At 36.1% G+C, this 27,650-nt stretch overlaps 1 protein-coding gene across 3 annotated transcripts in view; it reads right to left on the bottom strand.

Moving 5' to 3' along the window:
* Positions 1-3,930: 3,930 nt before the first annotated feature.
* BACH1 (BTB domain and CNC homolog 1) overlaps positions 3,931-27,650 on the bottom strand; it is a 30,171-nt gene continuing 6,451 nt past the window's right edge. For all 3 annotated transcript variants that reach the window (XM_042788518.1, XM_042788515.1, XM_042788516.1), the window contains exons 2-5: positions 19,338-19,635; positions 14,167-15,558; positions 12,224-12,430; positions 3,931-7,225 (exon numbers count right to left, since the gene is read on the bottom strand). In XM_042788518.1, coding sequence (XP_042644452.1) covers positions 6,764-7,225; positions 12,224-12,430; positions 14,167-15,558; positions 19,338-19,577 — 2,301 coding nt within the window. In that variant the 5' untranslated portion in view covers positions 19,578-19,635 and the 3' untranslated portion in view covers positions 3,931-6,763. The remainder of the gene's footprint in view (positions 7,226-12,223; positions 12,431-14,166; positions 15,559-19,337; positions 19,636-27,650) is intronic.

Consider the following 27,650-nt stretch of genomic DNA (forward strand, 5'->3'; position numbering starts at 1 on the left):
GCTTGCATTCTAGCTCAGTGAGCAAGACTCTGGGCCTTATTTAAAACTACAGCAAGACCTCCCTAAGGTCCTGGGTCAGACTGAGTCCTAGCTGGCTGCCCTTCTCCCCACCACCATCCCAAATTAGTAGATCTTTTTGATGAAAGAGTATCTGTTCACATCATGGGCACAAATAAAAGAACAAGCAACAGTACATCAGCACTCTTGAAAAGCAAGTTTTTATTTAACTATGAATTAGAGATTTGGGAATCTGTATTATACAAGGCTCTTGGCTAGCTCTTAATTTTAAGGCAGGTATAAGCAGCTTGGAAGAAAAGAGAGTTATAGAAACAAAATCTTCAAATGTCAAATTATTCAGGCATCAAGCTTTTTCTGTTCTCTAAGGGGTTTTCCATAAATGATATATTTTTGCAGAAATCGGAGTTTTAAAAGTGAAAAATGTGATAAATTTCCATGAAAACAAAATTAGAAACCTGTTTTCCTGTTAAGAAAATAACGGGAGTCTATTTTTGATGTGGAAATCCTGTGAATTACCGCTTTCTGTCTTCCACAATTTGACACTTCCTGGTTTTATTTCCTTTGGTGGTGGTTTGGAGGTTTTTTTAATTAAAAAAATACCTGAGAGAACAAACAAACAAATTTCCTTGTTTAAGTTGGCTCTGACTGAAATCCCAAAAGTAGATGACATTTTTCTGATGTCCTCTATAGGCATTACAAATACGTTCATTTTGACCTAATGTTGGAACATTATGACATCACTGATAAGTCAGTTTTTAATGAGCAAAAAATGCACAAATAAGTCTTAAATTACCATTAGAACCTATAAAACCTTATTGACCATTTTCATCTGTATCATCATTTTTTTATACATCTATCAGTACACAGAAAGGTAGAATCTCTTTACTGGCTGTAGCACTCAGAAGCAGCTTCTCACCAGCTGACAGGGGAGAGAAACCACTACACGCAGACAACACCCTGATAACTGCAGTTCGTGACTATCTACAAGCAAATACACAACTTCTAGTGAACTTCATAAACATAACCTCAAGACTTCCTAGTGAACACAGACCACACAATGTCCTTTTTTCTGCTTGGCATTGCCAGCATGAAGCACTGTATCGGCTGTCCCGCTCCTCAGTTTCCTCTCAAAACCAGATCCAAATGCAGTCAGGAAAATGATGACACGTGCGTTAACTGTTACATGGATGGCATGGCTTAAAAAGCACTCCGGGTACTCCAGGATTAGTGTTAGTCCAACTATCTAGCAGATACTAGCATTTCTAATGACTTCAGGGAAATTGTCGTTATTTTTCTTCTTATATATATATTTACTGCTCAGTACACTAGGTGGTAATAACATCTTTAAGTGTGAAGCAATACTGTCAATGTATTGTAGAATATTGTAAACCTAATGTTTAGACAGTATAATCCACCACCGAACAGATTTATGTTCAGTCATAGTCTAAAGCAGTTTTTACCCTCCCGCAGTCATGATATCCCTCCTCACAGCCCAGAATGTCTATCCAATGAAGTGTTTTGTAGGTAGCAATTCAAAAACAGTGTCCTAAAAATAAGATTATACTTTCTTTTACTTTGCAGATCCTGTTATTGGGATATCTCACATGCCTTAATCAAAATCTCTTTGGAATAGAGACTATTTGACTATTTGTATGTGTACATACATAGCATATATGAAAGCTTTTTTTTTTTTTTTTTTTTTTTTAAAATAGCATCCTTAGAAAGCTACACGGTATTCTTAATGAGCATTATTATAAATATTATTTCTTCCACTTTTCTTCAAAACAGTGGGGAAGGGTAGAAAAATAAAAAATACCTTCTCTGAAGTCTAAAAAAATTAGGTTCTTGCATGTGCTCCTAACAACTTCTACCCTGAATCTTTCCTGGCTCAAGAGGAAAATAAGCACTTCTCATTCCTTACATGCCTACAAACATGGCAAAACATTTTCCAGCAACAAATGCCATTACCTGGACCTTCATACACCATCTTGTACTCAAAAGAAACATTTGTTTAAACATCCTGTTCATTTCTAAACTTCAATCTGTGAGGTGAACACTGCTTTCCTTGCCCCATTCCAGTTACATAAAGGTGGGGAAAAAAGTGATTGCTAGTGTCTGTGATCTGTCAGGTTAATATTTGCAATTCAAAAAGATTAAACATAGTAATAAAAAAAGCTTAAGTGCAGCATCTACAAATTTAAGAGGCCTGGAGAGCATAACACATGCTTCAATAGGCTTTTACAATATTCATATTCATGAAGTCTCTCTTATTCAAACCTCTGCTAAACTAGCTCATTTTCCCTTCTTTTTTTCCTTCAAGTTCTGCCCACAAAAATTCAACTGGTATTAAGTCTTAATGTACCAATATTAAAATTCTCCTTTATTCATGCTAGTGAACTGCAGTTGTGTGCTTTTGAGGCTTATTCTTTTGAAGAACAAACACAGAACAAAGAAGGAATCAGTATGCAGACAAATCAAATATCCAACAGGCAGAAGGGTCCGGCTTGTTCAGCTTTTATTTCAGTGCCAAAAAGGGACAACATTCACTTTGCGCTGTAAAGATCAACTACTTTGTTTATTCTCAAACATTTGTAGAGAAGATTATTAAAGAAATTTGTTCAAAAACTGCTGCAGTTAAAGTAGATGCGTTTATCTTATTTTCAGCTTTTGGAGAAATTTTGCTATTTCACTTTAAATAAATTTCACTTAGCTCAGTCATGCTCAGATAAAAACCCAGAGCTCACATAAAGGGTGTCAGTTATCAGCAGTTCCTCATTTCTTACTTCCTCAAAAGGACTCGGGCAGAACTAATTGTACAGTACTGATCTCTGGCATATGCACCTTTTAGCTTTCATTGCCATTGTTTCTTGCTGAATATTATGAGGAGTTTTAAACACATCACAGACTCCTGTAGCAAGATCTTAAGTTTCCTCAAAGAGGAATCACATTAACGTTCTTGTGCAAGCTAACATATTGCTTCTTAAGAAATGTACAACACTAACTAAATCCAAGTGACTACAAATTCCAAGGACAAAACTGTCCTGCAGAAGAGACACAGCTTTTACTGCCTTATCCATTATAAGCAGCAAGTTGAACCTTATGATCAATCGCTTTTCAGCATTTTCTCAAAAAAAAAAAAAAAAAAAAAAAAGACTGCTTTAACTTTTAATGAAGAGTCTGCTGGCAGGATCGAGTAATTTCTGACTTGAAACCATCAAATGCACAGGTTACAAAAACTTTAAATGAAGGTAGATTTCTAATGAAAAGCTTTCCGAGCAAGGTAAAGTGCAGTGCTGAAAGGCTAGATCCAGTATTACAATTTACTGTTCAGGAGATATAGGAGACTAGGACAGATGCAGTTTCTCAAAGGATAATTTTTCTGCAATCCTTCTGATTATTTAACAGGACCCAACAGATCTACAATCACAAAGACACTTCTTGAGAATCTTAAACATCCATATCATTACGATTTCCCCTATGATAAACCTCAGCACTAATCTATACTATGCATTTAATCATTACCTCCAAGTTTTTTCTAGACGAAGCAAACCTACAATACCCCATTAATCAGCCATTTACCTCTTCTCTCCCTTAAAATAATTAAAAAAAAAAGTACCCCAGAAAATAAAGCCCACTCAAACAGGACACAAAAAGGTCAAATAAACTTACAGGAAATTTTTTCCAACTCAGTAATATTTGCTACTGCACGTATTATTCAGGAACTTACAAACTACATAGACTACTTTCCTACTGTTTTCAGAAATGTTTTGGTAGTATTATGTAAGAGAATAATGCACCAGTCAAGACTTTCACTGCAAAAAATTTGTACAAAAAAGAAAAGCCTTTGTAAAAAGGATAGTGGTTTTTATTTAGTCTTAGAAAATACTGAATTATGAAAGATACAAAATCAACTGTTGTAATCATCTGTTTATTTTACAATCTGTATGCCATCATACTCTTATGGCTTTAAGATAGTCTGTCCAAAGTATTTTAAAACATGCTTTAACAAAGTATTTTACAATTCCAAAATTGAGTATTTCTTTTCTGAAAAAAAACAAACAAACTCCAAAACATTTACCTGAGAATTCTGTATCATAAAATTGTCATTCATTCTTAACTTTTCCAAGTTGATGATATAGGCTACAGAAGTCAACATGCAACTTGTAGGTCTACTGTATTAAATAAGTATTTTAAAAATTATTTAGACGCAGCTGGTTAGGCAAAAACCTACCCTCAGACTTCATCAAGTTCATCATAGGTTTAAAAACATAACACTAATTTTACCATACGTCAGTGACAGACACGATTTCTGCACTGGAAGCCCTGCACCATTTGCTGGGTGGAATTCAGACTCTGGCTGATCACCAGACTGAAGCAGTGGAGCACAACTCTTTGGTGAATATTCTGGCTTCTGAACTTGGTAATCACTGACCTTGTTTTCCAACATCCACAGCCATGTGTCAGAGGTCTGGGCCACTGGATATGCTTAAATTCCCAGCCAGTCATTCCCTACATATATGCTCCATTGCTTTAACACAAACATTTAACCCGAGGAGTCCTATTTCAGAGTATGCATACTATTAGGACAATGCTTTAATGTCATTATCCACGTCATTTCAGAATATCACCAGCTTAAAGAGTGATATTATGTATGGACAGTAGAGAGGTTTGGGGCTTTCTCGTTTGTATTTTATTGTTTCTTGTTGGTTTGCTGCTTTTTAAATAAAATGGACACTTAGGAGCAAAACCCATGGAAGCACGGGAGGGAGGCAGGATTAAATTAACTAGGCAAATACAGATGCTGGAGAAAAAAAAACCCCGAGAGCTTCATGAGTAACACATACAGGATCAACATACATAAATGATAGCCATTTAAAGGGATTTCAATTCAATTATCTGAAAATATATCCAAAGCAGTAGAACATCTTATGATGTCTGCCATATAGTAGTTATTTCTGAATTTCAATTACTGCAAAGCACTATGATTTATACAAGCTATGCTCCATTAACACAAATTTTCCCTTAAGAAAGTAATGATATATGATGAAAATCCAAGGATATCACTAGAGATTTAAATCAACTTTCAATCCCATAGGTGAGGTAGTGTAGTCACTTGTATTACATGCTGGTTATGAGAAGTACTGTTGAAATCTGTCCAATTTTTAATTTTTCTTTTAAATAGGTGGCTGAGAAGTCTTAATATATTTATTAATGCTATGTTACCTATAAGGATGGGAAAAAAAAAAAAAAAAAAAAAAGAACCTTGCCAAGAACAAGTTTTGTCTCACTGCAAGATAAAACTGCAAAGCAGTATTTACAACAGTCCTTTGCTTAGTTGCTGCCTACTGTACATGCACACAAAAGACACAAAATGCTAATATACATTCTGAGGTAGGAAATGAAGAATTCCACTGGCTTGTACAAGATTCTTCATGTTTTGTAAACCAGCACAACCAAAGTTTTCTGTGGTGAGGTTCAATACTTAGTTCTGGTGTGAAAATAACATCTAAATAACAAAGCATCATTGGTATACAGTATGCATCTACTGCCATGTAAAAAATCTAAAAAACATGGATTATTTTTAGTGGCTGAATTTCTCCTTCACAAAGTAAATCCCTCCAGCTCATTTCCTTATTATACTTTCTATATATTTATATTTCTAGAACAAGCCATTGAAAATGTACTACAAGTTTAGCCGTAAAAGTATCCTGAAGACTAGAATTCTGAAATAGATCTTTAGTGGTCCCAGTGATCAATATATTTGATCACAAATATATTTGTAGATGACTTTAGGTAATTAGGCACTGAAGTCGAAGAATTTGGTGCCTGAATACCTTAAAAAAATAAATCTGTCCTTAAAACTTTCACAATACTTTGATTCCAACTTATCATAAACAGCAGCAACCTTGAAGGTGCTAGGACAGTAAGTCACAATACAGCAATGAATTTTAACAAGCATATGGGATTTAGATGCCAGAGGATCCAATGCACACTAATCAAAAGAACTGTATCAGTTTCAAACTTCTGCCTTTCCCAATATGTTGTTATTCCTCCCACAAAATTTAGAGAAGGGAGCAGTATGCTGCAGCACCTCTGCTGTTCCAGTTGCCTTAACGTACTAGAGAGCTAAGACAAAGGGATATACTCAGTAAAAGCAGTCTCTGGTACAGGGATGGAAACAGCAGGAAGCTATGAGCTGTTCCAGAGTGCACCTGCCAGAATCTCCTCACACTGTCATGTTATCCTAACCCATCTACATAATAAACATTTACAGACCTATACACGCTTCTTAAGGTTAGTCTACCAGGACAAAAGATATCTTAGAGATAAGCATTCCAGGTATAGAACTCATTGTGCATAAACACCTGATAGGAGGCTTTTCTTGAGATGCATAGTGGCATTAGGTACTGTGGCATAAATCAGAGTGAAGGCTGCTCTATACCTGAATGAAAGCTTCCTCACAAAGAAACATCTCTGCAGAGTTTATACTTTCCAACAACTTTCCTGAACTCTCCTTGACATCACCACACAGAAAAAGCTCCAAGGCTGACATATACAAAGTACACACTAGAACTACACAGAGCAAACCCCAAGCTTGCCAAGTAATATAGTGACCATGTAATTGTCAATGTAGTTTCAAAAGATACTTTCATCTTTTCTTTCACTTAGCAAGTTACTTTACAATAATGCTCGATCTCACTTTTAGTTGCAATGTTGAGAGGCTGGCAACAGGAAGATAACAGGTTCACTCATCTGTAGTGCATTTGTCAGTCATTTGCTGACAGAAGTCTGTGATACCACCGGTCTGTCCACACTGTTCCACAAGCGAAGTTTTCTCTAATGTTCTTAGAGAAACCGGATGCAGCTCTTGTACTTGATTGTATGTTGCATCACACACACTTTTCACACACTGATAACAGGAACTCTGCTCATTTGTAGATGTAACACCTGAAAGACCATCTGCTAATTCTATACATGCTGGTGTTGCAAGCTCACTATCAGATGGAGCTGATCGTTCTCTTTCCGGGAATAAGAATGAAAGTGGACAATCTGAAGAAGAATATTTTGCAAGTATTTGTATCTGCTCATGACTCAAGGCTGCTTCCTTACACACTTGCTGGCAAAGTCCAGTCAGATTCTGCTTTGTCTCACCCAGAGTTGACAAAATGTGGTTTCTTTCCTTCAGCAAGTTCTCCTTCTCATTTTGCTGCAAGAAGAAAAACAGCCTTTTAGTCTTCATTTTAACACAAAAACTGTAGTTCCCAACAAAGCTAAAACAAGAATGTAAATAATCTAGTCCGCTGAAACATAAGTAATTTGGCAATACGAAGGTAAACACTAACACAATCAAATGCCTATCAAAAGGACAATCCCAACCTCTCTTGAAGCATCATCAACTCAGCTATCTGAAGTGATTTTTCAGACATACAACTTCAAAGATCATGCTGGCAGCCAAAACAGTAATTTGTAGTTATTCAACAGCAACTCAGCTTCACTTACTATAAACATTCCTGAAACACTAATTCTAGAAGGTAACATTTAAACCATTACCACTGGGTCAATAAAATATTAAGCAGAGCAGTCTTCATAGATATTTATGTTTTAAAAGTTAAATGCTGAAAAACAGACACCACATTTCCACTATTGATACTACACTGCTAGATGAAAATAAATTCAATCCTGAAGCACTAAATCCACTGTAGAACAAACAGTGGAGTTAAGAAGAGTTTCTAAAATAAATCAAAAATATAAGAAAATTAAAGAAATAAAAAACTTGCTAAAATAGTAAACAAAATATTTTCACTGGAAATGCAGCACTCCAGGTTGTTCTAAGGCACCAACTAGAATACTGGAAGTTAAAGAATTTAGAGTAATGGAGGCGTGACAGATTAGTGAATGGAAGATACAAGAACAGAGGTGCCACTAGGTAGGTAACCTACTATTGGAACAGAAGAGTATCAGCTGAATGCCTGAGTTTCATTTACACAGCAAACATGCTTAAGAGTGGCAGATACTGCTCAGACATGAAATAAGGATATCCTTGCTCTGAAGAGCTTACAATCTAGCTGCACAATGGAAAAGGATTTTCCAAACTTACAACAGCAAAAGGATGGCAATTCACTAATCAAATAGAAAGAAAGTACCATTCATTAAAAATTAGTTTGCTTGGTGTTTTTTTGTTTGTTTAATTTACTTCAATGTAATTAATTTTTGTGAGACTTCTGATACAACTGGCTGAAGATGAAAGGATGTGGATAACTGAGGGGCTGGTCTAATGATGGAAACAAGTAACATCCTGAAAAAAGAAAAATGAGGAAATGGCAAAGGAGGACAGGAAACAAGCAAGACCATAATGAAGCAGTTAAAGAAAAAAAAAAAAAAAAACAAAAACAAACCAAAACAAACCCTGAAGCCCAAACATGCCACACATTTTGAGTTTTAATTAAGAGGCAGAATTCTAAAGACATAGAGAAGTTTAAACCGTTTTTAAGCAGTAAGTTTTAATCATATGGACTATGTGTTATCACTATTGCTACATCAATTCACTCCTAGAAAGTTTAATTAGTTTCAGTCCTTCTCACATTCCCTTTTGTGGCAGAAACTCATCCTGCAACCTCTACAACTTCTTTTTGAAAGAACCAAGTTAGTTATCTTGAATTTTGCAAGAGAAGCAATTGTTACCAGTCCTTTTTGCCTAAAATGATTAGAAAGAGTACTTTGCTAATAAACTTCTACTTGTCAGCATACTGGTAGCAGCTGTTGCTAGATCTCCTAATCTGAAATCACTTTATGTACATTTTGGGTACCTAGAGGCACTCAGATGTGTATTACGGACTGATGAAATTATCTGGACTGCTGTTTAACACAAACGTCAACATTTAGAAATAGCCATTGCAGTGTAAATTCCCCACCCTCATCTGAAGTTGCTGACATATCAATACATTTAAATATTATTGTTTTATTTTAGCAGCACTATACTAATACTACAAAGTAATGCCAGCTAGTTTTGAGGTCATAATAATCATCAAACTGAGAGCTCTTTCAATTCTTTTGGTGAAGAATTATTTAGTACACACACTTCTCCTGCTATTGTATATGTAACAAGATCTAAATTACACTTCTTGGATCACAGCTTACACTATTTCACTCACTGACACATCCTTCTCCTGGGCTACAAAATCTTCAGGAAAGTAGTGTGGTTTGGGGCCAGTTGTCCCCTACTCTTTACTCTGCTCCCCCTCATAAGTACCCTAATTTTAAAGCTCTGTCATCCACATGTATTCTCAAATATAAAACATTAGGGAAGAACACCGCATAGGTTCACCTGAAGGATCAATAACCAAAGACTAAATGGGGGTCAAACATGACATTATCAGTACAGGAGATAAAGAGAAACGATCAGACTTAATTCCCCCAGGTAACACGTTAGATTCAGTACCAAAGTGCATTTTTCTTCTATGTAAGCAGAGCTCAACATAAGACTTTCAATTTTACAGGATCAATTAAGTGGAAAGGTACCTCAGGAGGCCTGGTAGTCCAATCTCTTGCTCAAAACAAAGTCAGCTCTGGGTAAGATCAGGCTGCTTGGGGCTTTGTTCAGTCATGTCATGAAAACCTCCAAGGATAGAGCATGCACAACCTCTCTGAGTAACCTGTTCCATCATTTGCCTGTCCCTATTGGAAAAAAATGTTTCCTTATACCCAGTTGAAACCCCCTATTTTAATTTATAACAATGTCTCTTGTTCTCCTGTTGTGAAGTACTACCCCCAAGGAAACCAAAGATCTTCCACTCCCAATGGCTACGTGATCTTGAGGCCTTTCCCACAGATATGGGTAGGTGGCTATTAGGTCTCCCCACAGCAGTCTTTTCTCCAAGCAGAATCCCTGTTTTCCCTGCCTCTCACCACAGGAGCAGCACTGCAGTCCTGACCATCCTGGTAGCTTCTCCTAACCTTACTCCAGTTTGTCAGTGTACTTCTGGCACTGTGAGGGGTCAAAACCGGGCAAAAGATTCAGTCTAACATGTGTTAAGTATGACAGTACAATCACTGCCCTCGAACCACTGGCTGTGCTCCTGTTAATTCAGCCCAGGACACTGATAGCCCTTTTTTCAGCCTGGACATGCTGCTGATCCATGTTCAGCTTGCTGTCTACCCAGACCCTCAAGGTCCTTTACAGTAAAGCTACTCTCCAGCCAGTCAGTCTCCAGCCTCTACTCATGCTGGGAGTTAGTCTGGATCAGATACAGAACTTTAGCAAGAAACACACCATAAATACTATCTTTTAATCTGACAGAACAAAAATCTGATAAGTAACAACTAACAGAAATTAATACAAGACAACATGCTGCACATACTGAAAGCCAGGATGAGGAATTTAACCAAATAATATTTCTTAACAGGCTATAGGACAGGGTATTATCTACTTGTCGAGAATTTTCATACTATTGCTACACCTTATATCCTCTCTCAAAGCCACGTTACAGAAGATACCATGAGAAGATCAAAGACTAACAGGTCTGAGACACATGACTGACCCAGAGAAGCAGGAATGAGGCAGGAGTCATCATGCATGAAGCAACCTGGATGTACCACAACATGCCTTTCACAGACATCTCTCTTCTTCTACCCACCTGGAAATTGTGCCTGGACAGATCTTAAAGTTTGTGTATTTGTGCACAACTTATACAGTTTGATGGTGCATAGCATCAGTTGCTGTCAGACACACTCAACAGCTCCAAACAAGGTTTTCTTTAGAAAGTTCTGAAGAAATTTACCTTCACAGTTGGAAAAAAATAAGCAACTGGAATATATCTGTGCCTAGGGCGTGAATCGTAACTCAGACCTCAACTCACAATTCTAAACACTCACTGTCTAGACCTTGCACAGTGGTATCTGTCAAACAGCATACACTCAGTCTGTTCTAACCAGGTCCACAGAAGAAAGGATATTATACTATGATTATCAGTCACTTAGTCAACTACAGGTCTAATCTTGCAGATGAATCTCTAATTCCCCCCTGCCCCAAGTGTTGCACAATATCAACAAAGTTACATGACAAACAGAAATGACAAAATGATAAACAAAAACAGGCAGAAACTTCTGAACCACCAGAAATACAACTCCTCTCTAGTCAGAGAAATAACTGTTACAAGCGTGATCACCTGATTTCCCTCCCTCCCAGAGCATCATCTTCATTCAGCACACTAAGTGACTTGCTCTGTCAACTCATCAGGGCTGTATGGTACTGCAGGCCTTCCTTCAAAGGATCACTTCAGGAAAATAAGTTTCTAGCCCATAGCACTTTGCTCTGATTTTATTTTCCTTTTCCATCTGAAGTCATAAGGAGAAAGGTGCAACATGACAGCATATGTTCCTAGCTGATGCAGATACCAAATCCATGTACATAAACACAAAGTCTAAAATACTCCATAAACAAGAATACAGTAACCCTAAACAACCAAACTATTTAGTGCACATGGTACAATCAGAAACAAAGACCAGAAAAAAAAGCACTGTATTTTCTTGCCAGGATTATCCACACTTCTCTTAAATTGCACATTTATCTTTTTATTGCCTCTTAAAAAGGAGAAGTTATATTAACAGATGGTTGCAGAAAAATCTGGATGCATTAATTCCTCAGCTATAATCTTGATACAACTGCTAAAAAGGCAAGCAGTTTCCTGAATTCTGCTGTATCTTCCACCTTTCTTCAAGGGTCTCATTTTTAAGATTCAAGATTCAGGAAACAGTTCACCAGCCCATGTTGATATGTTACAAGAACAATACTTACACAACTAACAATTTCATAACTGTAAGCTTGGTCATGAGCAATACTGCAAGCTGAAGAACAAAAGCACAAAGCAAGAAAATGGAAGGAGGTAGAAAAAGAGTGGGATGATGACTTAGGAATCGTTCTGTACAATTAAGCTCAATGCCAATGGGCTTCAAAAACACCGTTCACCAAAGTTATGCTGTGATGCACTTCTACTTGAATGGAAAGAAGTCCACAGACAGAAAATTGTGTGTACTTTACTCAAGTACAGAAAATCTAGAGCTACTATCAAGAAGTCATCCAAGACTGATAGTCTTCCACTCAAGCTTAGAAAAAGCAGTAAGCCACCTCACTCAAACTACTGCCAGATATCCAGTCAAGATGTTTAGAGAAAGACTCAAGTTAACAGTAATGAATATTTATACATACCAGTTTTTCAATTTCAGATTCAAGATTTTGTATGCAGTCAAGTTTTCTCTTACGACATCGCTGTGCTGCAATTCTATTTTTACTTCGTCTTCGGATATCATGAATACAGTCTAATTGTTCAGGAGTTAATTTATGCATTTTCAGGAATGACTGGAAGTCATTTCTGGAAAGTGAGATAATCCTTTGTGCGTTAAATGGCAGTTTTACCTAGAAGGTGAGATACAGTTGTAAGACAGAGGTGAAACAGATACACACAAACACCAACAGGCCAATTCAAGTTTTCATTTTAAGCATTCTTTACCACACAACCCTTCTTCCTAAATCTCACAGACAAGAGCAAGCTAATATAGCCATCAGGGGAGGTGGATAGAATCAGAGGTTTCAACTAGATGAGTTCAAGCACAGGCAAAATAACTGAGTACTTTGCACATTTACACTAGATCTTCAAAAGCATATTCAGAGTAGGATGAAATCTATCTGTGTGTGTGCAGCAAATAATTACATGATACACTCTAGGAAAATAAGTTATGGTCAGGTGGTGCACAAAATAGGTGTCAAGAACCACTAATACAGCCTAAAGTTTCCCCTAGGCTGCTATTAAGACTGTATCCTGCATACATTTTTATACCTATAGTTTTCTGCAGGAAAAGTTAATCTGAAACAGGCATTTACTTAAAATACAGAAGTTGCAATATTTGTCTTGTAATTCTTAATGCTGGAGAGGAGAACCAGGCTCTTGCCACCGTCCGTACACCTGAGCTACAGAATTAGGAGCTTCTGAAACCTACATAGATCACTGAGTCCTGATTAATACTGAAAAACATCTTTATCTTTACAAAATAATTGCCACATTTTACAATGTATCCAACTAAAGGCATTTTATTTTAATCCTCACAATTGAGTATACTAAGTACCAGAATGCGTTGCCTTGCTGCAGTCAAAGATCTGAATTTAGTTTGAAAAGCAGAGAAACCCCTTCTGTGTTTGGCTACCACTGGTAACAAACAGGCAAAAAAAATGACAGTACTGCCCTCAGCAAAGATGTCATCTACTTTTGTAATGTAAAGATGAGAAATGTATTTAACCAATTTGGCCTGCCAACTTTCTATATCAATGGTAGCTTTCACTTATTTTAAGTCACGGTAAGGCCCTGCATCATGTGAAGAAAAAAAAGGTAGTGTTTTATAAACAACTGAATTTTCATTACATTTTTCATGATCCATCATACACACAGTCACACTGCAATTCTACAATTTTAAGAGCCGTGACAAAAATCATTCTAGGTATATAGTAGAACATTTTAGGATTAGACTACTTACATATGGCATCTGCCTAAAACACTACCAAAGCAATGACAAAAGAAAGGAGTATCACAGTTTCTGCAGTAGGAGGAGCAAGTACAACCTCAGTTTTAGAGAACGCAATACTATTAAAGCAGTCTTAAGTACACAGGTACTGAAGCCAGCTTGAAAACTTCATTTTCATTTCACAGTAAATCTGAAGTATCATTTCTCTTCTACCTTCTTCTCACAACTCAGAATAAAACCAAGAAAACTGTTCAGTTTTATAGAAACAAAGGTTCCAAGAAATATAGTTTAACTGAAGTAGGAAAAAAAATCCTAAAAAAACCCTGCCATACTTTGGTTTAAGACTCACAAACTTTTCTGATAAAGTTGTTCAAGAAAAATATCTGAAGAGATCTAATAACTGTCTATCACTTCAATTTCTTACAAAAAAATACTTTTTAAGTCTCCCTGAATTAACACATCTTCCATGTGAACCTATATAAATGGTTACTTAAAATTTAATTTCCCATATTTTTAAAACAAGCAACAACAAAAAAAACACAAAGCCAAAACCAACACCCCAAGAGACTCGGAATTATGTTTTTAAATAGGGCTGTAAGAGACAGGGAAGCAAAAGATACACCAGGATGTTCTTACCTCACATTCTTGTTCTCTTGCTGAACAGGATTCACTGTCTCCCTCAGTGTCAGTTTCCGAATCCTCTCCCAAACTTATCACATAATTATAGGGACACGGCTCTTGTTGCTGTCCCTGAACATAATCTCCACTGCTTATTTCAGAGCTGTTGGAGCATCCTTCAGTACTAAGGTTGCTTATAAAGGGGCAGTTGACGGAATTCAATGTTGTAAAAGTTCGTTGAGAGCAGGGTTCAGGGCTTTCACTGATCCTGATACCCAGCCATGGACACTCTGATTTTTTTCCTGAATATACTGGTTCCAAGCAGTCTTTTGGAACTGCAGGTGGTAAATGTATTTGACAGGCTTCTGTGCTGTAAATATCACTCCAGAACCCTTTTGCTAGATGTTCTGCTACCTCTCTCTCCACACTGCTTCGGTCACCAGCTGATGTAATGTTACTGGCTTCCCTAGGGCACAAATCTACCTTTGAAGGTGCGTCATCTAGACTTTCAATTTTGTCATTCCCAACTCCAGTACCTGATACATTTTTTTCAGCCAAGACTGTGTTGTTTTGAATACTACTGAAACTCAAGTTACCATATTGCTCACAAGTATGTAAAAAAGACACAGAATTGAGTCCGTGAGGTGCAGCAGAGTTTTGGGGGAAAGCAGCAAGATCCATTTTCTCCACAGGACATGACACATTCTGAGTCACAGAATCTCTCTTTGACTCTTCCTTTTTCTCAGTGCCTTCCCCCCCTTCTTCCATTTTTACCTGAGTCTCTTCACATTTTGAGACCAGCTGCATAGGTACACACTCCTGAGCTTTTTGAATGCCATCATTACCAGATATCTCCTTCTCAAGAAAAGTTGCAATTGGTGGCACCTGAATGTCTTTAATACTGGAACTGGACTCTGAAGTATGAACTTTGTCATTTCCAAAAGCTTTCTGGAATTTCCTATATTTTGGGCATTGGGAAGATAAACTGGAAACACTACCCCTTTCTAAATGTACAGGATCACATGTTTGATTGGCATTATCTTGGAGAGCAGGCAATGATTTAGCATTTTCTTCATCTTTACAGAGCTTTGTGTCAGGAGTTTGAATATATTCCTTTTCTAAAAGTTCTTCTGCTTCATCATCTATTTCTAGGTCTCCATCATTAACATTGACAATTTTAGGGTTTGTTTTCTGATAACGCTGTGTACAACATTTCTTCCTAGGACATTCCTGCTGATCCAATTTGAAGTCCAAAAATTTGAACTTGAGAAACTGAAAGCAAGACTCTTCAATGTTGTGTACACCCAAAAATTCAGCACATTTGCAAACTTCAGACACATTGTCTTTATTTAAAATAAGTTTAGCTGTGTATGCAAACTGAAGTAAAGGACTAAATCCTTTAAGTGTTACCTATTAAAAAAAAAAAAAAATTAGTATGACCAATATGGCTTTAAATAAGGAAACACATAGAACTGAAATTTACCTGTGAGCAAACCAGGCCAGCAGGACAGAGTGCAAGACAAAAGCAGCGGATCTGTTCCACAGAGAAAATCTAGATACACCCATTCTGAAACGAATCTTCTGATACAATTTTATATTCTGTATTTTGTGGCAATTACCTTCTTCACTGAGATCAATCTCTTAACAAAATGTTTTGACAATTAACAAATGAAAAATATTGCTGTACACTGAAAACGAGTAGCTGGATTCCAACTTTACAAATATATCTTTCAAACCCAAGCTGTACATGAATTACTCCAGAGTAAGATCAAAATGCTACTGGTATTTAATTGATACTTTAAACAGCAATTACTGTTATTTGCTCAGTCTTATGCATCACTGATATTAAAAAGCTGGAAAAAAAAATGGAATTTGACCACACATGATTATTTATTACTATAGCCACCTACTCATTCTTTCCTCATACAGGTAAAAAGAATCGTATGCAAAAAACTAAACCCAATTATTCACAGTTTAAAGCCTCTTTGGAGTAGGTAGTTTTAACTGAACATTTCCATCGTCATCTCAATTTTTACCACAGAACAGTTGCCTAACAGGGAATCCAGAGATAAAAAACCCTGTATCATTACAAACTGAACAAGTTCATCTTCTACCCATGAAAAAATTACCAAGGAATCAGGCAGAAAGCTGTAAACAGATCACCATATTACAAATTACATGACAATTCCTTTCATCCTTTACTTGCAGAGAAAGGCTAAGCAGTACATCCATTATTACTACTCAAATTCAAGCCCACATTCTGATCCCCTCCTTTACTGGACAGGACTTTATGCTGAATTAGGTGCTATATTAATATGTTAACTATACCAAATTCTTCAGCCATCAAGATTATTAACTATACATGCAATTTAATTGAGGAATCAGCTGAGGCTGTGTTTCATTTTTTTGTTTTTTGGGTTTTTTTTTGGGTTTTTTTTTTTTTTTTGGTTTTTTTTTTAGTGGTTATTTGGTGGGGTTTGTTTAAAGAACATAAACAACAGATGAAAGGAAGTTGAAGAGATCTGCACAGAGACAGTTCAGCAAAACTGTCCATAAACTCTTATGACCCATATCTTAAGAATTCTTAAAATAGCATTTGAAATATGCTCTGTAGAGAAGACTACACTGATTACACCATCACATTAATTCATTCTTAATCATGTGGGGAAGGAGAGTGTAAGAGATAGTTTATCCATAAGCTGGCAATAAGTCTTCAAACTTAGTATAGTCAATGAATCATTAAAGTGGGTTTACAAACAAGGGACATTTATACGTGAAACTGAACAAATACAATGGTATTTAAAAACTTTCTATATAAGGTAAAAACACTTACTGCTAAAAATTGGATCAAGAGGGAGAAAATCAGCACTCTACTCCTTTTGCTTTCTCTTACACATTTCTTGCTGGCTAACCTCAAACAAGACAGAATGCTAGAAAGACTCAGTCTGACTGACCCAGGAAAGCAACTCTCATAGCACGCATTCATTTGTATTTGGGTTGAAAGTCTACCTCAGAGTAAAAACATTGGTAGAAAAACAACACAGGACCTACACCAAGATGTCAGCAGTTAGTCTTCATAATACAATATATATTAAGTACTTTAACTCAAAAAATATTTTGGTGTCTCAGATTGTGGACTGGTGTCTTTAATTTTAAACTTCAAATACTTTGGATTAATAAAAACGTTAAAAAAAATAATAATAATTAAAAAATCACATCAAACCATGTCATCAATTTGCCTCTTTCAAATATGCAGCTTCAGAGACTCATTTCAAAATATTTACCAGTTCCGAGAAGAGAAGCTCAAATTGCTAAATCTTAAAATGCTTTTACCAAGGAAGTGATCATATCAAACGATTAAAAGATGACATTCACTGTTAGTATTTCTGCTGGTTGCTTCAGTATATTCAGTTCATACATCAGTAATATTAAGTTACATTAAGAGTCCTCTTAAGTCTACATTGTAGCAAGTATCAGAATTCTCCTTACAAACTGTGGTCCCTTCTAAATCCAGTTTATTTCATGGGTTCAGTGGAACACTATTGCTTTGCACCGGATTACTTTGCCCCTCTCCAATTTTGATGTACATTACTTATGCTTCCAATATCCTCTATCATCCCAGTGCAAAATTCTCTCTTCAACATCAGAAGTTTTACATGCCACTAATTTTCCTCTTTCACTACAGATCATGGCCTTGTGTCCCTCATCATTCTACTTCTCTTCCATATCAGCTCCCATCATTACTTTTCTTTTAATCTGGGATCTTCAGGCTACTAATGCATTAAACCACCAGGAAAAAAAAAAAAAAAAAGTATAAGAAATTAACACACAGACACAGTAAGAAGGTTGAGTAAAAGTGACATAGTGATATTATGCTGTAACATAATCTTCTAACAAATTAATTGATCAATAGGGAATAGCAAAGACCACTGAAACTCTTCAGAGAGACCACCTGATCCCTTTTAGTTTTTTGTTTTCTGGAAAATCAGAAAGATTCCGGTAACAGAGAATCCTTGTGCTTTTCTCAGAATGCTATAAAGCCAGTGAGGTAGCTACTTTACTGAAGTACAGGCTTTCTGAATACATCATCTCTGCGCTACCACTCAACTCAGTCTTGTACATAAACAAGTCTACAATGTAATCTCCAATGTCACTGTAAATACTCATTGACATACACCCTTCCTCCAACTTCAATGATTCTAGTTGAGTTGCCAAAAATTTGCATGTTATTTCCCACCTCTAAAGCTAATTACCATAATCTAACTCCCAGAAAGCCACTGATTATTTAGCAACCAACTCTTCAGATTATTGCTACCATTGGGTACAATCAGAGCACTTAGAGGCTCTCCACTTTTCATATATAAATACAGCATTTCATATAAAAATCCAGTCACTTGCTTGCCTCGTGTCTCTTATAACTTAAAGATTCCAGTTGGTGTTTAATTAAGTGTCTTGGATGGTCCAGATATCTAAAATAAATTCTCCTTCTTACGGATGTCAGGTTCTGGCACAGTCCCACTGAATGCCTTTAAATTCAACCTGATTTAAGAATATGTATTTTAGGGGTAAAAAAATAAAGTCGTTGCAGTAAGCTTTCTCAGTCTTAAAAGTAATAAAACACAGTAGCGAAAAAAAAAAAATCGAGCTGCTAATGATCAGTGTGTAAAAAGGATTGAGAACTGAGCAGAAGAAAACTGTTAACAACCATAAGCAGCAGGCAAGGAATATATGCACAGCTGTATTACTCTAACATACAAACCCAAATCTTAATGAAACTGATTTAAATGTATTACCATTTTAAGCTTTATTTTGTTTATTAATCCCAAAGTATTCTCTTTTCGTACAGGAGGACTAGTTCTTCAATACCTCTTTACCATTTAAGGCCTGGTTTTTGACAAATTTACATGCTTTGAAACAGGTACACAATTTTAAGTAATATATACTTAAAAGATCTTCCCTATATATTCCCCAAGACAGCATTCACTTATCTTCAGTCTGTGACATACACTCTGATCTGACTAACATTTACCTCAACAAATGGCAGCTTTACAATCTAGAAATTCCTTCCCTTTTGTTCTTAAATCTCTTACCTTAACTTCTCAATTAAGCACCAGCCTATTGTAAAACAGAATTGAACAGAACAAATTAAAAGCACTGGCAGGTAAAATACAAAAGGGAATGACACTCACCTCTTCCGGCAAAGTGATGATAAGATCAGCATCCACCTGGCCCACAATTCTTGAAAGGAAGTAACTGCTGCAAGCTGCAAGCACAGCTTTGTGAGCCCGAAATCGCTGATCTTCCACTAAAATAGTAACATCACAAAGAATATCTTGCTTTCTCTGATCATCGAGACTGAGGAGTACATTGGTACTGTGTACTGAAGATTCATATGCAAAAACCATACTATTCTTCTCACTTAGAGACATTCTGTATCACAAATGGTAGCATAAGTCTCAGTGGAAAGCATGCTTCTGTTCTTCAAATCTGGAGGAAGAAAAAACAAGTTGTATACGTGAAAGTCATATCCAACAGGAACCTACTCAAACTAAAACATAATAAGTAAACTGTTAAACGTTCATAACCTGTTGTAACTGACTAAGACTAATACTCAATATTTCATACATGTTAATACATAAATACATGCTTATGAGCATTTAAAGTACCCAAACCTTAAATTATTGCTTTAGTAGTCTCATAGAGCAAAAAAGGGAACAGTTCTTCATGCGATTTCAGTGATAAAGAACAGATTTTTCCTCAGCAAGTGTTTAAGAGTCATAAGGTTACCATAACACCTAAAAATTATTTAAGCGTTCATTTTTAGTTATCAGTATATTCTGACTCTAACACTATCAAAATGTAAAGAGAAATAAGAAAGACGTATTAAGCCAGAAGTCACCAAAATACTATGCAAGCTAATTCTGTTTACTGATTCACCCAGTACATACTAAAGTATTTGTGTTCTATCTTCTTTCAAAAGTAGTTTGCCTGCTAAATCAATCAGGCATTGGTAAAATATTCTCATTCTCTAGTAGGCTGGTATTTTGCTTTGTTTTCAAAGCAGATTAGTCCTCCTACTTTCCACCTGCCTTATTTCTCTAATGGAGCCTTTTTTCCCCATTCTGCTCATCAGTATTTGATTTGTCATGCTTGGCAGAAGTTTGCTTTCCTAATGGACCACTATGATTCGGATCACCTGTCAATGGGATCCCTTTTGTTACAGAGCAATCAAAGTTCTGCAATAACAGTATTTATTGGATAATAAACAACAGTAAATGTTATATGAAATTTATATATGAGCTTAAAGGTTTCAAGTGTCCTGAAGCTATTCCTAAATTCCTAGTATTTGAAAAAAAAAGAGCTAGGGAGAAGTGAGCCCTCCTAAAGAGTGTGAAGTTTAACAGCATTTCCAAGTCTGATCATTACACTGTATTTCTAAATTCCTATATTCTCTGGATTGAGCCTTTCTTCCAGTTAAAATATAAATACACACACATATATATATAAATAAAGAAAATAAAAAAGAGTAAGAAATGTCCTCGCATCTAAATCTCAATCAAGAAACCACATAATCAGATTTGGAACTGCCCTGCAAGGAAAATATGGTATTGCTATGAAAAGTGTTACCTTAACAAACCAAGCATTTAGATTACACTTGATTAGTCTACCCAAGAGTTACTGTAACTGAACACAGTTGCTGAGACTCACTTCAGCCAAGACAGGACTACCCAACCATTATGTTGCTCAACAGAGGTTGTTATGATATGCCAGCTCCCAACAACAATGAAACTGTAGCCAATGCAAATCTTCAGTTTTCACATATGGGAAACTGTCACAACAAGGAAGGGAGGAGGGCATGGCCATTTTTAAACACAGTGGGGGGAAAAAATAACAACCACCCTGCCAGCTATACTCCTGATTACTCACTACTCAAGTTATTTTCATAGCATACAGGCATTTTTAGTGATCTTTTGAACAGAAAGAAAGAAGAAAAAGATCCACATTTCCAGTGGCAGTAGTAGCACTGTACCTGTCTGGACTCTGGTAAAATGCAGAGCGCCTCAGCATTATCTGCCCTTCCCACTCTCCCATGGAACACTGTACGCTCAACTTCGCAGTCAACTTTCCCCACAAAATGTATAGCTCATAACTTGGCAAAGACAAAGAAACTAAGTCTGTTTTGGGGCATTTGCTTAATTACACAAGATTTTGTTTTGTGAAAACAAAAGTTCTGAGAAAAACAAGTTACACAAATCAGTTTTCCCCACTAAGCAACAGCTACACCATATGCTGTTAACCCTAAAGGGCTTATTTTTGGAAGCAAAAGAACAGTTTAAACTTTTCCATATACCTAAAGACAAGACTTCAGAGATCTGTTTATTTAGGAAATATTTAATTTCCAATCAGTTTAAGTGGGAATTATTTAAGAATTCCCTGTGAAACAGTTATTCATTAAATTCTGTTCTTGTAATAGCTAATGAGAAGCAGTGCAATATAAATCATGTATTCCTAATTTGTTTTCTCTATATCCTTAGCTTATTATATTCCTCAGATACTACAGCACATTCAGTTTAACAAAGTATGACGGTATTTGTTACCAGATCTAAAAAACAAACAAAAAACGAACAAAGAAACAAAAAGAATCAAAAAGGAATGGAGGACAAAATGCAAGACTAAATCCAGAGTGGTGGGGAACACAGTGAAGTATTAAAGATAAGGACATATTTTAGGGTGAACACCTAGGCAAAACTCATGAGGAAAACTATAGACAGGCCTTTTAAGGTTCTTTTTTCTTTCTTCTTTTGAAGCCCCAAGTTCTCCCAACCCTCAGAGACAGGCAACCCATGTATCATATATGCTGCTCTTGGGTTTTCCCTTAGAAAATAATCAGTTCCAATATCCAATTCAGCTCATTATACTTTCATAGCATGGATGGCTAAAAGGAACAGTAGTTTATATATAGACATAGATATGCTGAGGACAGTCAACCCTCCTTTTCACTTGATCTCCAAAGGCACACATGCTGCCAAAACAGCGTGCCGCCTACTTGAAGCACTCATAGTGAGCTTCCAATGTTGTTGCTGCCAAAAAAAAAAAAAAAAGTTTCAACACTGAAACACTACCTTCTGTTTCTTGAGAAGTGAAAATATTTAATTTGAGCATAACTCGATTTAACACTTTACTCAGAGAATGCTGTGCTTCCTAATGTGAAGATTTCATCAGCCAAGTTATGTCCCCCCTATTTTTAAACAGGATGCAAGTTTTTTTGATGTATCCAAATTATAAAATGGAGCATTTCATTAAGCATTTTGAAATTTAAAAGAACCTTTAAAAAACCCCAACCGAACAAAAAACACACCACACTCAGACACTAAATTTCTCCCAGTCTTCTTTGTAAAGTCTAATTACTGTCACACATGATAAAGAGAGAAATCAAAAGGAAAAGAACCAAAAGACTGAAAATGCTGGTGAAAACAAAAAATCAAACAGGAAAGGGAAAATGTAACCACTGTAAAAAGCAGTAACAGTTTAGAGAAGTACTAACAGGGGTCAAACTTGTGAATGTCTTAATTCTGTTTCCCAGTTGTGTAATAAAGGCATGATACCACATTTATTATAGTATTTGTAACGACAACCAACCAGATTTTCCACAGCAGCGTGCGAGTACAAAATACACTTGTCCATAAGTAGATGTGTTGTATACATATCCACAATAACAAGACTTGCTGTTGTACCAAAAAGTACATCTCTTCTGTAAACGGTTAAATTTTTCTTCTTTAACTATTCTCCTGAAGCACTCCAAAATTCTTAGTATTAATTTCATTTATGGATATACAAATAACGGAAAAGGTGTGGAGTGGAGAAAGCAATTCAATGGTGCTTTTCAAAGAAGCTTTATAATTTATAAACTCATGCTTCAACTGTCCTACAAGGACAGGCCCTTCTAGGCTTTCTTCCTCCCAGTACAGGTGTAGAAAATGATGTAAAATGGACAAGTATTGTCTATCAGATTCTTTTTTCCCCCCCCTTCTGGACAACCCAAAGAAAAGCAGCAACAAGCTACTAAAAAGAAGTAAAACAGACACTACCAACAATGATAAGACAAATAATTTCCTTGAAAACTAGATCAAAACTCCTATTCTAGTATGCTATTTTTATTTTTAAATTAACACTTAAGTAAGGAAAACTAAATCAAGCACAGATAACTTGTAGAAGTATTCCAAAAGTCCTCAGATGACTGTATATTTAACTCACTGTTCACTAAGTCAGCATCAAGGAACAACCACATGACTGAATGCAAAAGATACTAAGAAACAAAACCAGGCAAGAATACTCTTTAAGGTATTTGATACAGCAGTTACCATCTAAAATAAGGGGAGTCCAAAAAGATCTTCCAAAACTTAAAATAATCCTTACAGTGCAAGTTGAAAGGATTAAATAAGAAGCAACATGAGAGCTCACTAACTACAAATCCTGTTAGTGGAAGAAAACTAGTACTGTCAGTACAAAAGCATTCCTCAAATTCCTCTCACCTGAAATTCTGCATACTTAACCTCCCTCTTGAAGGAAGGGGGGGGGGGGGGGCAGAGGCCGGGGGAAAGAGAATGTATAAATGTGTATAAACACACATGCTGGTATAAAAACTATACAAAGGAATACTTGAACACTTGCAGATGAATGAGTCAAGTTTTGCTTTGAAAACGCATCCAAGCATGCTACTATGAAGTTTCCATTCTTTATCAGACAGTGATTATGAGATAAAAAATGTTTTTCCTAGGGGCAAAAGTATTTTCTCCTAAATACTGGCTATAAAACTTTATTATGCTTTATCAAGGAAAGTAACTCCATTTTTTTTCTCTCTACTAGCATACAATTCAATAAGAAAATTATGCCTAACAGTATCTTCAGTAAATTTAAACATCTCTACTTTTATTTGACTAGATATATACCTATTTTCAATAGGTTATTTTCAAATAACATACAAAATACTTATTACCTTAATTTAAATTAGCACTGCAACAACATTTAAAAAAGGAATATACATTTGTTTAAGTACACAGTCTAGAGATCATAGCAAGATGCCTATCAACTCATTGACAAATACAGATCTCATCCAAGGCTCATTTTTCTCATGCATTTAAAGTTATTCATTAGCTTATATTAACACAGAGGTAACTGAAGTATACTAAGTGTAAGGTACTTTAAAATTACACTGCAAGTTTGCTCATCTGATTGCTTACAATTAGTAGCAATTACTGCTCCTTAACTCTTAGCTGACTGCAGAATAGAAGTTAGTTAAACGATCCTCTACTTCCTTCCCCCACAGTCTCTGCTTTAAAGAGTTGCTTGGTGCAGATCTTTATGTAAACTGTAAAGCTTCCCCATTTGATATTAAAAAAAAAAAAAAAAAAAAAAAAGTAGTATATATTACAGACGTGATAAACATTATGACTGGGACTTGGTAAAGCTGTAAGAAAATGCTGTTAAATTACAGAAGGACAATAATAGATGATATTACTTTGGAATAGATAACACAGGAATAGGAACATATAACATAGGAGTAGAAACATATTACCAGGATAAAACTCGTAATAGTATGATGCATTTCTCATCCACACACGTATAGAACTGGGACAAATTAGATTAAATTTCATGCTCAGCAGCACCACTGCAGCATGTAAAAGTCTGCACTCAACATCCTGTGGTCATCAAGAGAAGTGTTATGTGAGAGGTGAAGGAAGCTTTGAAGCATCAAGCTGTCACTGAAGGTGACAAAAGCATTCACAGAAACCAGCTTACCTCTGTACGTTTATGATAGGGCAAAAGAACTGCTTGATGTTTAAGTATGTCTCTGAAAATTCGCACAATTACACAGTCTTGGAAAGAGTTTTGCATTTAATTTCACAAAAAACCTCAAAATACTTTGGATTAATATATGTAAATATAGAATTAATGTATTATATAAATAATACCTAAATCTTTATACTATATATACACTTACATATTAAAATAATAATATTAAAACTAGTAAATGCCTTTCACAGTAGGTCTTCCTAGCAAACCGCTCCTAAAAATCAGTATTTGACACAGTACCACTTTCTCAAGTATTTAATGTTGAGGAGAAATTTTTCATGTTATGTAAAGGACAGCAAAACACACAGTGTACATATACCGACATGACACAGAACACTCAATATGAACATCTGCCTTTTTTTGTGTTGTTGAGACCAAACTTCACAGTTTGCCATAATGATTAAGTCCTTTCTGGTTGCAAAAAGCCGATAACACAAATCCCAAAGCGGAAAGTTAGATGGGTAACCAGAAGCAATAGCAATAAGATGCAGTTAAGACAACATTCAAGACCTCAGAACAATAAAACAACTGTACCACCCATCAGCTCGCTACTATTAACATCAGCAACAATTATCCCAAATCATTGCCACTTATTCAGATGTCTGACAATCTACTACCAAAGAACTATGTTTTTTATGTAGAGAATTTATAAAACACAAATGCTCTGTCCAAAATGTTTTATTAATAATAAACGTCAAACATACAGGTTCATAAAAATCAACCAAAACTGACTAAATAAATAAAACATATTATTATTCAGTGCACTGAATTAATAGTAAGAACTTTAGACTTTATAAAGAGTATCTTGCATTTCACACCAATGTTACAAAATCCCCCCTTAGTTTACAACTAAGCTTTACAGTAACTTAGAAAAACAGTCAGATAACACCAATTCTGTATGCTTATAGCTGGATTATTATATACTTGCATCATTCTTTCTGAACAAAGATGACAAAAATAACAGCTGGAGGTGTCTCTGTCTGCCTGTGACAGCTGCCAGGAACTTTACCACAAAATAACTTAGAACAACAACAAGACATCTAACAGAGGTAGACTCGGCATCCTTTAGTTTATACTCTAACACCACAAAAACTGAAAAGAAAAGGGTGATATTTCAACATACAAAGGGGTATGACTAACAGCTAAGGAGAGTGTTTTGAAGACCGGACCAGCTGACGCCAGAAAGATCGGCTGGTGGCATTAGAAGAAAATTCACAACTAGAAAGAATGAATGAGTCACAGAAATGAGCTCCGTAGGCTCTGAGACTTTATGGCAAACAGCCAAAGAACACTAAAACGGCCCTTAAAAACTGAGATACAGGTTTGAGAGTGCAAATCATCGTCATTTCTGCTTCTATTTACATTATCATACAGCTATGATTTATGCACACATTTACCAAAATGCTTTTTGAACATTATGATTTCAGGGTTTCAAGTGTCCTTAAAAATTCTAAATCAGAGCACAGAAATCCATCAAAATCAGTAACGGTCATGCCTTTACTACTTAGAAGGCCCTTGTTTTCAGGAAAGACATAGTTGATTTGCTGAACTTACAATCTGAACTCCTGGCAGTAAATCTAAGTACCTGAAAAAGAAAATCCAGTATCTAATGGTCACCAAGATACAATAGGAACCCACAGGAATTTGGATCCAATTGAGTCTAGCATCCAAACCTAATGATTGTCTGTGAAAGATGACTCACTATCAAGTAAAACACAGGACTGTACTTTGTTCCCATCACCTGTAATACACTTAAGAGCAAGTGGGGCAACAAACCAGCACATGCTGTCTTAAACTCTAAGATAGCAATGGTACTAGCAAGAGCCAAGCAAAAATACATGAGCTACAGGAGTTACATCCTATCAAGTCAGTGCTTTCTTTTAAAGAGGAACAGTCCCTTATCTCCCATCAGTTAATAAATCGACTTCAGATATTCCTAAAAAGAACTGATCTTTTATTCCTAGATTCAGATTCAATTATGTGGCTCTACTATTGAAATAAACTCAAGTCTACACATATGGGTTGTTTTCTTTCTGACTTTCAGTTACAATAAATTTCCTGTAAGTGATCCAGCCCAAAAGTTACCTAATTTACTAAAACAGTAAACAACACCCTGTTCCTTAGTCTTTGCTTACTTCATGGACGACCATCGGCTAATACTATACTGGATATCAATCCTCTGTAGCAATCACAGTAACTCTCACGTGGATGCGGGTAAAGTTCTTGAAACAAGAGAAAGCAGAGAGTGAAGCTCCCCTTCAGCTGCTGCAGAACCCAGGCAGGACACTGTTGCTGTCACTGCTATCAGAACTTTTTGAACCTGGACATACAGATGCAATTTCAGTTGTGATCACTTTTATCACATTTTTGTGATAAAAGTAGCAAGATCAATTTATCACCTAGCAGACAATAAAGGTCTGCTCAGCTATCACCATGCTTGAAACTCATCTCTACTCTTAAAAGACTTTAAATTCCTGAACAGTTGGAAAAAAGGCATTGTAGACCCCTCAAAAAATAGCTTGGAGAAAACAAACACTGGGTGCTATTCCTTACTCCTACGATGATCTACTGAGTAACTTCCAACAGGTCACTTATCTAGGTCAATTCCCTCAGGGTGTATATTTACATTTACTTCATCCTATAAAAAA

Source organism: Tyto alba, unplaced genomic scaffold (genome assembly GCF_018691265.1).
Source record: "Tyto alba isolate M040663 unplaced genomic scaffold, T.alba_DEE_v4.0 Super-Scaffold_14, whole genome shotgun sequence".
Classification (NCBI taxonomy): Eukaryota; Metazoa; Chordata; class Aves; order Strigiformes; family Tytonidae; genus Tyto; species Tyto alba.